The sequence below is a fragment of the Solea senegalensis genome, unplaced genomic scaffold (assembly GCF_019176455.1).
Source record: "Solea senegalensis isolate Sse05_10M unplaced genomic scaffold, IFAPA_SoseM_1 scf7180000014519, whole genome shotgun sequence".
In the NCBI taxonomy this organism is placed as follows: Eukaryota; Metazoa; Chordata; class Actinopteri; order Pleuronectiformes; family Soleidae; genus Solea; species Solea senegalensis.
In genome coordinates, this window is record NW_025321068.1 from 1 (window position 1) to 15,108 (window position 15,108).

At 42.5% G+C, this 15,108-nt stretch overlaps 3 protein-coding genes across 4 annotated transcripts; 1 reads left to right on the plus strand and 2 right to left on the minus strand.

The window, feature by feature from the left end:
- Positions 1-791: 791 nt before the first annotated feature.
- On the plus strand, positions 792-3,176 carry LOC122761292 (calcium uniporter regulatory subunit MCUb, mitochondrial-like; the record flags this gene model as incomplete). Its single annotated transcript, XM_044016468.1, has 6 exons — positions 792-843; positions 1,074-1,241; positions 1,887-1,991; positions 2,153-2,310; positions 2,609-2,715; positions 3,033-3,176. Coding segments are annotated over 6 exons (732 nt in total), but the record flags the coding sequence as incomplete, so codon positions are not given.
- A 1,242-nt stretch (positions 3,177-4,418) lies between these two features.
- LOC122761303 (ATP-binding cassette sub-family G member 4-like) lies at positions 4,419-7,433 on the minus strand. 2 transcript variants are annotated; one of them, XM_044016481.1, is made up of 2 exons: positions 6,409-7,433; positions 4,419-6,297 (listed from the first exon to the last, which is right to left on the minus strand). In XM_044016481.1, the coding sequence occupies exons 1-2, from the start codon at positions 6,635-6,637 to the stop codon at positions 4,709-4,711; spliced, it is 1,818 nt and encodes a 605-aa protein (XP_043872416.1). In that variant the 5' UTR covers positions 6,638-7,433; the 3' UTR covers positions 4,419-4,708. The 2 variants fall into 2 exon arrangements, with proteins under 2 accessions (XP_043872416.1, XP_043872415.1); XM_044016480.1 differs by having other exon boundaries at positions 4,419-7,433.
- A 63-nt stretch (positions 7,434-7,496) lies between these two features.
- On the minus strand, positions 7,497-14,723 carry LOC122761302 (complement factor I-like). The gene is made up of 17 exons (XM_044016479.1): positions 14,540-14,723; positions 13,776-13,954; positions 13,511-13,688; positions 13,358-13,421; positions 13,105-13,270; positions 12,244-12,443; positions 12,039-12,146; positions 11,804-11,926; positions 11,459-11,494; positions 11,347-11,367; positions 11,094-11,236; positions 10,165-10,268; positions 9,482-9,586; positions 9,225-9,400; positions 8,225-8,326; positions 7,970-8,118; positions 7,497-7,782 (listed from the first exon to the last, which is right to left on the minus strand). Exons 1-17 carry the CDS (start codon positions 14,585-14,587, stop codon positions 7,714-7,716), a joined length of 1,971 nt encoding a protein of 656 aa, XP_043872414.1. The 5' UTR covers positions 14,588-14,723; the 3' UTR covers positions 7,497-7,713.
- Positions 14,724-15,108: the final 385 nt, after the last annotated feature.

Consider the following 15,108-nt stretch of genomic DNA (forward strand, 5'->3'; position numbering starts at 1 on the left):
CACCTAAACATGTTGAATACGACTGAACCATGTGATGTTTATATCACCGCCAAATCCCTAATGTGGATGAAACTTCGTGTGATGTTGGAGGATCGGATCCTGTTTACATGCAGACACTGTAGTGTTTTCACAGAGATGAGACTTTTCTTTGGGGTTTTCTTGAAAATGTTCTGTTTTCTGAGATGCCGTGAGTTGTTCGATCCTCACCAAAATCAAATGGGAACATAGTTGTGCGATCATCTACCCATTACTGAAGATTCAGATTGATCCGTCAGAAAACGTGGACAAGAAGTAGATAAAAGTGGGGCAAATGTATGCCGACGACAACAAAAACCTCTTGACCGAGGTCATAAAGCCATTTTTAAAACATTCAGACTGATCTGGAAAAGAAACGTAGACAGGAAGTTGCTACATTCTATTGAACATACTAAACTTTTAACTTTAAATTTGACAATACGACTGAACCGTGTGACATTTATATTGCAGCCAAATCCGTCACCTGGATCAGATTAGAATTAACATTTTTCCCATTATACAACCATCAGTTGTTAGATTCTTGCACAAATTTACCTGAGCATCACAAAATAAATTTAAAAAGGAATTCAGATTGATCTGTAAAAAAAAGGGAGTGGCTAACAGACGTTAGCAGACGTTAGCCACAGCAAAGAAATATCTTTAAACAGCAAATAACAAACAAACAAAACCGTATATTTGTATATTTAGCAGACATTGATACTTAATGTGAACCTTTCTTGATTCTGTGACTGTAATAATTCATTCTTGTGTCTCAGTCCAGTTCTGTCTGGATTCTTTCTCGCTACAGCAGTCGACCGACGACCAAAGGTAAACTCTCTCAACTTCAACTAAAAGTGATTTAAACCCTTCACACATTTCTATATTGAGTGTTACACTTGATTAATTCATGTCCTCCTGGGTATAAAGAGGTGCATTCATTTTGTATTTGAAAGATTTCTAAACTATTTACGTTGTCTCGTGTTCATGACAGGTGGTGTCATACATTTGTTAAATTAAACCTCACTAATGTGGTATACCGCCCTCTCGCTCTCTTTCAGATGTGTCTGTTCGTTACAGCTTCGGTCGCCCGGTCCTCTCTGTGCGTCTTCCTGCAGGTCACGAGGGTCGTTTCACTCTGACGCCAATGTTGACCACAGTGGGCGACCTGCTGCGCGACATCACCGCCAAAGACCGCGGAGTTCACTATGCTGTCCTGCTCAACGGAGGTGACACACACTCATCTGAACAACTTCACTGATGAGGACCACGCCCTCTAAACACACTCTCATCTGAACAACTTCACTTGTGAAGACCACGCCCCCTAAACACACACTCATCTGAACAACTTCACTGATGAAGACCACGCCCTCTAAACACACTCTCATCTGAACAACTTCACTTATGAAGACCACGCCCCCTAAACACACTCTCATCTGAACAACTTCACTTGTGAAGACCACGCCCCTTCATACAGACACCCTTCATATTAAAAAAACAAGCTAAAAGTAGTTTCAAAGAGTCCTCACTTTTATGCCTTTCATTATATTGTATCTTTATTTAGTATCTAAATTCTAAGAGAATTTAATTATTTAAGTTAACATCCTATTTTTTTCTTTTTAGCATTCCATACTTGGGTTAGAAAGAAAAAATCCTTCTCTTGACAAAAACATAAAGTTTTCAACTTCCTTTAAAAGTTTAGAATGACCAACAAGGATTCTCACGCTCCAAAATGTCTTAATTCTCTGAAACTGTCCACAAAATAGTTACTTTCAGCTCATGTCCTCAGGTCCTCACAAACCCCCAAAATTCAGGTGGTCCCCACAAAGGCAGCAGAACAGGAATAAAGAGGAATCTTTCTTTTGTCTCCTCAGACGGACAGAGAATCTCCTCCTGCACTTTCATGGAAACAGTTTTAAATAAAGACTTCCAGCTCGTCATCAACGACGTGACACACAACGTTCGTTCTTTCGGACAAGGTATGAACCTCTAGGGCGCACCGTTAGCCACATTACTTTATGTGAATATGAAGATTAAAAAAACAAATATATGTATATAAATACTGCCTCGTATATAAAAGATGACATTGTGCATTAGAATGAAAGCATGATTTGTAAGTGCTGTTTCGTGTGAGAACCAGGTCCGTCTCACGAGCACGTGTCGGGCGTGGACGACGTGAAGTACATGGTCAGACTCCTTCACGCGGCTCTGACGCTTCCTCAGCGGCAGCACGCCAAACACTCGGAGCTGCTGATGAAACAGGAGGAGCTGAAAGAGCAGCTGAAGCCTCTGGAGACGGTAAAACACGGCACACTCCAACTCCAGTCACCCGCCGGTCCAGTTTGGTCACTCAGGGGCCGGTTCAGAGAAAATAATGTTAAAATGATATCATGCCATTATGAATTAAAGTGTTTGGATATAAAACTATTTATGCATAGGTACATTTTTCTTTTTCTTCAGGATGGCCCTTTACTGCACATATATATATATATATATATATAAATATATATATATATGTACATATATATATATTTATATAAAATGTTTCAAAATTAAAGTTAAATGACTGTATTTATGTTTGTGTGTGTGTTTGTAGGTGAAAGTCCAGATGGCAAAGGACGCACACTCAAAAGCGTCCATGTTGGGGTGGGTGGGGCTTGCCTACCTGTCACTGCAGGGAGGGTTCCTGGGTTATCTCACCTGGTAATGTACTTTTTTTTTTACCATCACAAACAAATGTCTAACCATGAATTTTAAACCCAAACCCGACTCAAACCCTAAAACCAGGTCTTAACCCCAAAAATAACTTTTTCCCTGAGTCATCCAGACATTCTGACTCCGCCCTCTTTGATAATATAAAAAAAAAGTCAACGTCTTCTTCCCCCGTTTTTGATGCAGCGGCACCGCAGCGCCGTGCACAGGCCTGGCATAGGTACTGCAGAGTTTATAGAGCGCTATTTCCTGAAACGACGTCGTGTTTAACGGGAAATGTTTTGTGTGTGTGTGTGTGTGTGTGTCAGGTATGTGTTTGAGTGGGACACCATGGAGCCTGTCACCTACTTCATCACCTACACCACCAGCATGATCTTCTTCGCCTACTACATGCTCACACGACAGGTAAAGACCCGTGTTTCTTTATTTCTTTATGACACGTTCATGTGACTCTCTCACTCACTGTGTGTGTGTGTGTGTGTGTGTGTGTGTGTGTGTGTGTGTAGGATTTCGCCTGTCCGGACGTGCGCGACCGTCAGTTCCTTCACTTCTTTTACCGCAGCGCCTCATCAGAAGTTTGACGCTGACAAATACAATGAGCTCAGAGACAACTGGCACAGGTGAACACGCACGCAACAAATTTATGTTGAAATATTTGAATTAAAAAAAAAGACTTTATTCTATATTGTACACATACATATATATATATACATATATATATACATACAATTTATGGGGTACAATTTCCTTGGTTCTACCTCATGTGTTAATATAAATGTAGTTAGCTTAGCATTAGCCACACAAGCATAGTCACCTCAGAAATAACCAAAAAATAATTATTAAAAAGAATTAATAAAACATTTCTACGGCTCTAGATGAAATACATACATTAAACAGTGTGTGTGTGTGTGTGTGTGTAGGTGGACGATTTGCAGAAGTTGAGAAGTGCCATCCGTCTGCAGAAGCCGGTCAACAAGGTTCAAAATGTTTCCTGAGAGTATTTTTTCAAGTTCTCCTTTTATGTTTTTTTTTTTTTCTTAAAGAAAAGAGTTTTAAAGTTTTTTTTTATTAACTGTTCTTCGTGAAAAGTTTCTTTTTGTCAAGATGGTGTTACACTTTAGATGAAGTAAAACTATCTCAAATACTGCATCCAATGTAAATATAAAGTTATGTCAATACAAAACAAGATGTACAACAAATGTGGGCGGCTAAGTGTTTGGGTTAGCGAGAGGAGCTCAATGAACGGAGGGGAGACATGAGCCCTTGTAGGCTGACTGAAGACCAGACGTGCTGCTACGTTCTGGACCATCAGGAGACCTGTAGCAGGGCGTTAGCAGGGTGTTGCCGTAGCCGAGGCGGGAGATGACCAAAGCCTGTACTAGGAGCTGAGTAGCCTGTTGACTTAGGTATGGCCAGATTTTTCTTATATTGAATAGTGTAAAGCGACAGAGGCAACATGATCTATGGCATCTAAGTTTCTCGCTATCTTTAAAGGAGCCAGAGATCAGGACAAGTACATAAATGTGTAAAAACAAGTGTCACCTACTATGAAATGTTCATCATTCTCATTCTCACTAGATATACATCACAGTTGTAACGAATACTTAGAACAGGGATTCCTGCACGACCCTACGAGAGGGTGCTGCTATTATAAGTGTTTTCCTGTGTCAAAAATGTCGTTGAGCACAAGTCAATAATAAATTCAACTTTATCCCCAATGAAATGTCCACAGTTTTCATTTGATGAATGCACTTTCCTCTGTAGACACTTGATGTCTGATCTGGGCAGTGGGGCCTGAAGTTCAGGGCCCCAGAGCGCTTCTCATTGGCTGATTTGAAGCAAGGGCGGGTATGAGAGGAATGTCTGAGAAATTCCAGACCAAAATCACCACTGGTAATGATGCAGCACAACATCTGGATGACTGCATGAATGTGAAGTCGATCGGGGTCCATCAGGACAAGAATCCGTCGGTTGCCTCTGGTTGTTAACGCTCTAACTTGACTTTGTAGCGCAGGACCAGGTAAGTCGATACTCTGAGGATCAGGAAGAAAATCCCCAGCACTATGAAATCCACATACAGCTTTGCTTCCTCCACATCCAGCAGCTGCAGGACCTCTTCAGGCTTTTGGAAGATACATGTCGAGTCCGGACACTCCAGCTCAGTGCGGTTCATCCCGTAGATGGACAGGATCACACCTTCAAAGCCGTACCTAATGTACGAGACATAAGAGCTCCACTGCAGGTATTTGGGAATGGTGTCAAAGTTGACAAAGAATCCAGAGAAGAGGAGCATTGGTATCGCTGTGACTGGACCCAAGAAGGTTGCCACCTGCAGAGATGGCGACACAGCACCTATGAGGAGACCCACAGACTGAGCTACTACCACTGTGGACATGGACAAGGCTACGAACAGCAGGTAGCGAACAGCTTCCGGTGGCTGCTCGGTCATCCAGTAAACTATACTACAGTACATGACTGGACAAATCACCTGGAATGGTACGTCAGCCACGGTTTTGGCCAAGTAATAGGCCTTCAGACTGTACCAGTAGTTCAGATGTTCCCTCATAAGCACCGACATCTCCAGAGGAAAGGTTAGGACAGTGGGCATCAGGGCAGCAAACATCAGGAAGAGCATAGAGAAAAAGAGGAAACCAGTGTTGGTGAAGACCTTGCTGGCATCGTTTCCAATTTTGAGATAAAGCAAGCCAATAAGCACTCCGATAAAAAGATGGGACATGATCCGAAAGTGGGTCAGAACCAAATCCCTGCATGTGGTCACTAAGTTTCTCTTTAAGAGGATCCAGAACTGTGTAAACGTATTGGTGTTGAACGTCCGTTTCTCCGGGTTCCCTTTGTCACCGCGATGCTGAGAATGAGGTGAACAATCTTTCCTTGAGATCTTGTTTTCTTTTCCCTCCCTGAAGCACAGGACACCCCTGACAGCCTCAAACAGTATATGATTCAGGTCTCCATACTCCCCTGATGCCACCTCGATGATGAAATCCGCCGGGTTGTGATACTTTGGGCAGTCGAGGCCCACATTCCTCAGAAAAGGGATGAGGTGAGACACGGTGCCTGTGTATATGCAGTGACCCTGACTGAGGATGTACAGCTTATCAAACATCTCAAAGAGCTTGGCACTGGGCTGATGAATGGTGCAGATGATTGTCCGCCCGCCCTTCGCCAGAGACTTCATCAGAGAAACCACGTGGTAGCTGGACATGCTGTCCAGACCACTGGTGGGCTCGTCAAAGAACATGACCGGGGGATTGTTGACCAGCTCCTGGGCGATGGCGAGTCTTTTGCGCTGACCTCCAGAGAGACAGCTGGTGCGCGTCTGAGCACACTCCTCCAGATTCAGCGCCGTCAGGATCTCTTTCACAAGAGCTTTTTTGACTTTCTGACTCTCGTTCAGTTTCAGATTGGCAGAAACCATCATGGCCTCCTTTGTTGTGAGGTGTGCCACTAACATGTCGTCCTGCATGATGTAGCAGGACATCTTCCTGAAGGTCTGCAGCTCCCGTTGGTGTCCATTCACGAGGACCTGACCCTTCATGCCGGTCTCCCTGTATCCTGCCAAAATATTCATCAGACTGGATTTCCCGGCTCCAGAGGGCCCCAAGATGCCATTCAGCTCTCTGCTGCTGAATCTTCCCGACAGACTTGTGAGGAGGGCTTTTTTACCTCTCCTCCGCCACCAGGGGCCCTCAGGGACGGTGTACGAGAGGTCATTGAACTCCAGGTCCACAGCAGAACGATGTGGGAGGTGGGAGAAGCTGTGGACCTCAGTCATGGGGTTTCTCAATTTCTTCGAGCTGGTGAGCTCTGGTGCCACTTGTGGTTTCCCAAATGTGCTCATTTCCACGGGGACGTGGACGGAGCCCGACTCCACTGGCTTCTCAGTCACACTCATACTCAAAGGCCTGCAAAGGAGGACACACACAATTGAAAATCCAATTCAAATCATTTTCTCACAGAGCTGAAATTTTGCGAATCAACAACAGAATTTGAGGTTTTGTTTTGAAATGTGTTACACATGGGTCTGTCTGTCTGTCTGTCCATGATTTAAATGATGACACTTTTCCATTCTACAGTTCCAGCACGGCTTTTTTGTGCTTTTCCATCAGTGACAGAACCTGGAACCTGTTGTTTTTGGTGTTTGTCGTCACTGACGAGTCACGAGTGCGACGTCGAGAATCAAAACCAACGATGTCCAACTGTCATTTAAAGTTAAAGACTTCAAAATCATACTTAAAGTTCCAAAACCTACTCATAATCCCAAAATTCTATTTATAAATCTTCCTATGGCGACTCCGCCCCCTTTGAGGAGGAGCTATGAAGTCATGGAAAAACAGCACGACTGATGCTAGAGCTCTATAACGGAAAAGTGACAGAACGGTCTGACGCTTCAGACCCTGGCAGAGACTCTTTGACTTTGTGGGCAACAGTGACATCTAGTGGTGAGACTTTGTCTTCTTCAGTTAACTACGGTGGCCTTGACTTACCAGAAAGGATGTAAATAACTCTTCTTTTCTAAATAATCTCAAGGAGATGTAATGACGAGTTCTTTGTCACAGTTTGAAAAGATCTTCTGTAGAGATTCTTGTCTGAAGAAGCCTCGGACAGTCCAGTCCAGTCCAGTTACAGCTCACATACTAAAGACCTCTTCTTCTCTTTTGGCAGGTGTGTAACACTGTCTTACCATTCAGGCTGATGAAAGACGTTCTCCTTTCAAGTTCCTCCTTCAAAGCGTAGAACGCACACTCCGGCCATTTATGGTCTATTCAATCAATCGATCAAACTTTATTTATACGGCACAATTTCATACAAAGTCAAAGTGCGTCACAAGAATATAACATAATTAAAGCTGTGAAAATGTGACATTTCTTTCTCTAAATTAGCGAGCAATCGCTAAAAAAAAACAAAAAAACAAAAACAACAGCGCTCGATCCACCGACGCATGATCCGGTCCGTATTTTGCAGACAACATCAGGAGTTGAACTTGGTCACTGCTGCCCAGCCCGTGTGACTCCTGATCCACTCAAAGAAATACGCGACCTGTCAGAAATAAAAGGATAAAACAACTGAATATAGAGATGTAATTAATCTATACTTAAAATAAGTTTTATTTTCCTTTAATTAGTGTAAACATTACATATGTGTATATATGTAAATATATACATATGTATACATATATATATATACTAGAGTTTCTTGAGCAGTGTAGATTTTAGTTGTGCATTACTTGTGTGTAAACTCCCGGTGATCCCGCCTGACCACATTTATCTCCCCAGCTGACGACGCCCCACAGGTAGGACACGCCCTGTTCGTCCTCACACACCAGCGGACCGCCGCTGTCTCCCTGACACGAGTCCACACTCCCGTCCAGATCACCTGTCACGTGGTGCACGTGTACGTTAATGTCTGTTACGTAGCGTTCTGTTAGAAACGCTCACACACTCTCACACATCCACACTCACACTTACGCGTCCACACTCACCCGCACACATCATTCCCGGTTTAAAGCGATCTTCGTAGAATCTCTGACAGTTGCCGATGATGGAGACGTTCGCCCAGAGCAACACCTGAGCGGCTCGGCCGCCTGGACACAAGACATCAGTGATCGAGTGACTCAAAAACACCTTCTTACTTTTCTGTCAAAACACTAACAAGTAATAAGGGTACAGTAAAAAGTCATTTGCCAATTTGTGTTTCAACTCACTGCAATCATTGTAAAAAAAATTGTTTTGATATATATATAATTAAGAAATTACAACTACAAAACAATATTCTCCACAGAAACAATTGTAACACATGCCTGTGGGGATCAAAAGAATTTACAATTTTTTTTTACTATATGTTGTAAATATGTTTTATGTTTAAAAACAGGATCAATATGTGATCCACAAAATTTAACAATTCTTTCCCTTTTCTGTTACAAAAATTATTTTCAAAGAAAACTGCTGTAATTAAGAAATTATAATCACACAAACAATAAAGTACTTACTATGTTCACAAAAATATGACTTACAACATTTACTATTACAAGAAATGACTAGCTATATCACTATGTTTTTTTTACAAAAATAATTATATTATGATTAAGAAATGATAACTACAAAGCAATGTTGGGGTTTAAAATAAATAAATAGAAATAGTCGTAAATAGTAGTAGTAAAACATTGTTACTATGTTAACGAAAACATGACTTACGTGATCAATTTTTTTTTACTAATATAAGAAATAACCTGCATTTAAAAAAATGTTTTTACTACGTTTTTACAAAAACATGTAACTACGTTCAAAACCACGATCAAAATCTTTTTTTAAATAAATCAATAATTGTCACACAAATATTCTATAATTCAGAAATTATAACTGATAAACAATACGGTATCAGTTACGTCAGTTACGGTAAAAAATGATTTGACCAAAAGTTTCCTGAGCAAAACGTAGAATTCTGATAACATAGACCCGGAGGCAGGAGGTAAATGTACGTACTCGCGGTTCGTCCCCAGCCCGAGATGCTGCAGGTGTGGTTGGGCTGGAAAAGCTGCGTGGACCAGGGGACGCACACGGCGCTGATGGCCGGGTTGTGGGTGAAACACTCGTCCTTGAAAGGAAGCTTCTTCATCTTCACCAGAGCGATGTCGTTCTCATACGTGTTCGCGTTGTACCTGCATTTCAGTCGTAAAGTTAGCCTGCACTCGCCGCGTTAGCGCCAAATCCGTGGACGCAGGAAAACGACAGAGTCGTACCTCGGGTGGATGATGATTTCCTCGACGGGAACCACGTCCGTCGTGTCCTGAACCCCAAACTTTTTCCAGAGAGAAAACTTGACCTTGAACACAGACGGGTTCGTTCTAGAACAGAGAAGAGAGAGAAGCTGCTAACGCTAGCTCGTCCACCCTTACTGTGATCGACGTCTCTGTGTGAACTTAAAATACAAAAAAATGACACCAAGTCCGTCATAAAACGTTAACAAAAACATGCTAACAGAAAAAAATGACTGTTATACAAAGAGCACCTGACTGTGACATCACCACAAATATGAAATATTACTGAAACATGCGACGAAGCAGAATACACGTTAAAAACATCGCAAAAAACACGTTTAAGACATCACCAAAAATATACGCTAAAAAAAGTACATTCAAATTATTAATTTATTCTTAAAAAAACGTGTTACTAAAAATAAACTCTCTTTTTTTTCTTTTACAAATTTACTTAATAATAAATTTAATAATACAAAAATTCAAAATCCAAAAATGGATCAAAAACCGCGTTAAGTTGCCAAACATTGCACATTTTAAGAAAAAGCTTGACACAAACTAACTCGCAAATCAACATTCCGTCAGATGTCGGGACCCCCGACGTTTGGTTATCGTTTCTCTGAAGACGACAATGTGCGGCTACTGCTGATAACATTAAGCTAACATACCTGACGCAGTGTGCGGCAGTGATTACCCAGCAGCCCCCGATGTACGCTCCTCCACAGTTGATCGCCTGATATTCCTGAAGAGCAATCTGCCACTGGATCTGAGTCTGCGCGTGTGCACACACACGCACACACACACACACACACACACACACACACACACACACACAGTGTGTCACTCACAAATTCTGCTAAAATCTTAGCTAGCTCCTTGTATTTCCGGTCAGATGTCATTAAGGCGGAGCTTTTCAAGGTAACTTGATTAAACCCCCCGACATCGATCGAAAACATTGACATTGACTTTTAGTAGTTGTGTTAAGCCCCGCCCCACACTACAGGATAACTGACCAGATTTCAGCCCCGGATTTGAAACTGTTTTGAACAGATGATCGTGAAGTGTGAGGCATTTTAACATATTGTGTAACGTTATATGACTTATGTGATCAATACATTTTCAAAAAGTTTTGTTCCATTTTTTCAAGAAATTGCATTATACATTTTTATACTATATGATGTTAAAAGTGAAAAAAGTAATTTTTTTAACAAAAAAATGTGAACAAATTTTTAATACAGATTTTTTTTTACTAAAATAAATGACTTTTAGAAAAAAATATTTTTTGTTACAAAATATACTAAATAACTTTATAACTACAAAGCAATATTGTAGTTAGAACTTTTTTTTACTATGTTAACAAAAAGATGAGTTCTATGATAAAAAAATGGACAAAAATTTTGCAAATTTTTTTTACATTGTACATTTTTTTACAATATGTTGCTACAAAAAAAAATCAGTTACAGTTTCACCGCTTAATTTGGTGGTAAATTTGCAGTTGTCGTGAGACCACGCAACAAGACAGCGGTTTAAATTGTTGCACAGCTCCGAGTGTCCACACACTAAAGTTTGAACACGCCCATGTTTCTGAGCGACTGACCGGTTTGGCTGGGACTCCTCCCACCACCCTCTTCACTCGCCCGCCTGCCACTCGCTCCTCCATGATTTCGTCGTCCACCGTGGTGGCGTTAGGAATCCCACACTGAAACTTTGACTCCATGTGAACCCTGTTCTTTCTGACCTCTACGCACACACACAGACACGCGCACGCACACACACACACACACACACACAGGTTTCCATCAAACACTGTTGAGGATCAGATTTAAGTCGGTGTTTTTTTTTTGACATACCGTTCTTGGGAGAGATGTACTCTGAAATAAAAATAAAAATAAAGAAACATGGATGTCATGATTATCACCTGTTATGTCGTCATTATAATCATCATCATCATCATCATCATACCTGGCGTCGTGAGTCGCCTCAGTCCTGTCTCTGATTCTGCAGAAAAAACGTGTTTTTATTCACTCTCCCACACCAAAGGCCATAGAGAAAATCAGTGATTTTAGCGCAGAGGGACACAGGAGCTGCTGGTCTACTGCTGCCTCGTGTGGTCACATTGTGTCACTCACGTCAATCTGAACGAAGGATTTCAAACGACGAATTTTGCAAAATAAGACATTAGAACTTAGTGATGGAGGCAGCAGTGGATCAACAGCTCCTGTGTGTGTGACGTTAACATCGCTGGTTTTCTCTGTGGGCTTTGGTGTGGGAGAGTGAGTGCTTTACATAGAAGTGTGTGAATCTCACTTTTCGTGGATTCGCGTTTGACCGATTCGTCCTCGCCGTCCAGACAGTCCAACTGTCCGTCAAGGAGTGCATCGCTGTGGACACACACACCTGTCTTACAGCGCAACGCTCCATTCCTGCAACCTACACACACAAGGGATTCACACAGTGTGGGTGTGTATGTGGGTGGGTGTGTGGGTGTGTGTGTGGGTGTGTGTGTTGGTGTGTGTGTGCTGGTGTGTGTGCGCGTGTTTACTTTTGCAGCACATTTCGTCGCTGCGGTCGCCGCAGTCGTCCTCGCCGTCACACGTCCTGTTTGCCGTCACACGTTTGCCGTTAGCGCAGGTGAAGCTGCAGTCTGACTCTGAAATACAAGGCGGAGGGGGTGGGGTCTGGCGTCGTCATGGCTACACAACACACGACAACCAACGGAAAGAAAACGGGCATTAGCGGACTCTCACCTGGACGCGCCTGTGTCTCGTAACACGTCACCGTGGCGACGGTTTGTCCGACCGTGGCCTTGTTGGAGATCTCACACTCGGCCAGGGAATTCTCGTAACCTTGGCAACGGAAGCTCACGCAGCTGCCGGGCAACTGCTTGTTGGGATTGGTTCTGTTTGCCACGGAAGCGAATGAGACTTGATGAGCCGTTGCGGCGCCGCTGGACAAAACAACAAAGCTATATTATTTATTATATTATATATATTATGTCTTACACAAATGGCCTTCAGGCCCAGAAAAAAATGCCGTAAAAATCTCTGCCAAAGCAAATTTTGTGCTACCTGTTCATGAAAATGCGTTACTTATTAATTTTCTTATTGCCAAAACCTTGTTGCTTTTACCTCAAATATTTATATCGCGACATTTTACTCACCAGTAACGCCGACTCATCATCTTAAACGTCACATTGAGCGCCACCGTTGACCTTGCTTAGCTCACGTTATGAGAAATATCCGACTTTCCGAACTTCAGCTCCAGTGTCAGCCAATCATGTCACACTTAAGAGCTAGAGCTAGCGAGCTAGCTAGAACACAACACACCCCAAACACAAATGTTCACAAATTTCCATATTAGCATTACTGTAGCGACATTAGCATCTCTTGCTACGTAGTTAGCCATAACAGACGGAGCTTTGCTAACCCCCAAACCACTATAAATAAAATAAATTAAGAATAAAAAGCGCGTCTTTTAAAATATAAACATCAATCAAAATGTCAACCGTAAAAATCTCTGCCAAAGCAAATATGCGTATCATCGGCTGTGGCGCCCCCTTGAGTGGAAAGAAAAAAAACAAACAAAAAGTTGAATAAAAATGAGCTCACAGTTCGTTTCCGTGCTCTTTACAGACGATGTTAGCGGCCGCCACGTTCCAGGTCTGCGCACAAACCAGGAGGTCCTCGCCTCCCTGCGAGCTCTTACTGTCGGGAAGGAAGACTCTGACCAATCCAGTGTCTGAGTCAATCGAACTCTTGAACTTTGGAACGCTCTCTGCGTAAAGACAGATAACGTTACGTCAAAAATACAGATCTTTTATATCGTAAAATACTGCGCTAAAGGTGCTAAAACAATATTGACCTATGCAGTTTTCACCAAAGTGCGACATGATGGGTTTCCTCAGCCGACAGGACACCGCCATCACCTGGAGTTTAAAAACAAACAACAAAACAATTATGGAAAACAAGAATATTCACAGTGGATATGTAAATTTTGTTTGTACGAAGTTCGGACCTGACAGAACGAGCGATAGGTTCTGTGATCGCGTCCACAAACTGGAGCCACGTCGTCCATGTCACACATGTAGGGAAGCTTACAGGAGCACTGTCCGTTGATGCAGCGTTCCCACGGGGGACAGAACACCAGGTCACATGACTCACGAGTCTGTGTGCAGGCAGGGGGCGACAGTGAGCTACGGAAATCGTTAAAAAAAAAAAAGGTCAAAGATAACGTTAAGAATAATGCAGGTCATATCAAAGCGAGGCAGACGACAACCTACTTCTCGTCCACGCACTCACGTGGACCCGGAGATTTCGGCGTCTTCTGCGACGTGGGGTCAGGACTGGAGACCTCTGGGGGCGGGGCCAAGGTTGGCAGTGGAATTGGAAACTGTGGTTTTTGTGGTTTCTGTGATTTCTGCTCGAGCGGTGCCGGGTTCTCGTAACCCGATAGTTCCCACTGAAACAGCCGTTACCGATAAATTCCGTTACGGGGCATTTTTTGTTTTTACTTTTTTTCTATGTCGTAAAGAGGTGAGTGGATGTGAATTTTGCGTTATGTTTGCAAACTTTGAAAGATAATAATAATAATTTTTTCGCATCTCCCTCAGAACTAAAAATCAACCGATTAGCAAACACGATATTCTGCGTGAACAATTAGCTAATGCTAACATTAGCGTAATCGTGCTTGTTAGCTTTAATTCGGCTGCCATGGACCGATCTTGCACTTAATCTTTAGCTAAATGTTTTCAACTGGGCTTTAGGCGAGCCTTAGCTAATGTTGTTTTCGGTCAATTAAGAAAACAACATTCACTAGCTTGAGCGTCAAGCTAGTGAGCTAGTGAGACCAACACACCCCAAACACAAAGTTTACACTTTAGCGACATTAGCACATCTTGCTATGTAGTCAGGCATAACAGAGGGAGCTTTGCTAACCTCCGAACCTGCCGTACGTTCGTACATTTACCAGTATTTCTGCCACGCTGTGTTTATTTAGCGATAACAAAACACGACAAACAAACAAACAAACAAAGGTTTTACTCACGGCGTGAACGACGAGGAGAAAAACCAGAGAAACTCCGACGGATCTCATGTTTCCTTCAGTTCCGCTTCTTCTTCTTACAGAAATATTTTAAAACATTAAAACATATATATTTGAAAGATTGACAGCTGCAGTTGTAGACAGACGACCTGTCCTTCTGTGATGGGAGGAGTCTAACTGGCCACCTGATATGTCCTCCGTCCCCTCTGATGTCATCAATCAATCAATCTGTCAATCATTAACTTGTCTCATCAGTGTGACCTGATGAGTCGGCAGAAAATATGTCAGGAAATGACAGTGATTTCAGTTAACACACACACACACACACACACACACACGGGGGTCATGTGGGCATCTCTGTGGTGCACTTTTGTCCACTGAAGGGTCCTTGTTACGCAGCTGATAAATCAATGTCCCAGTGTCTCAGTTCATGGGGACGTTTGTCAATTACAGTCAAATGTTTTTGGACTTGTCCGGTCACATTTAAGAGCAATGAATTGTGGGAAAGAGCACAGCATCACCGCATGACCCTCGGACAGACACGTTAATGATCGACTGTGTATCAATAAAAG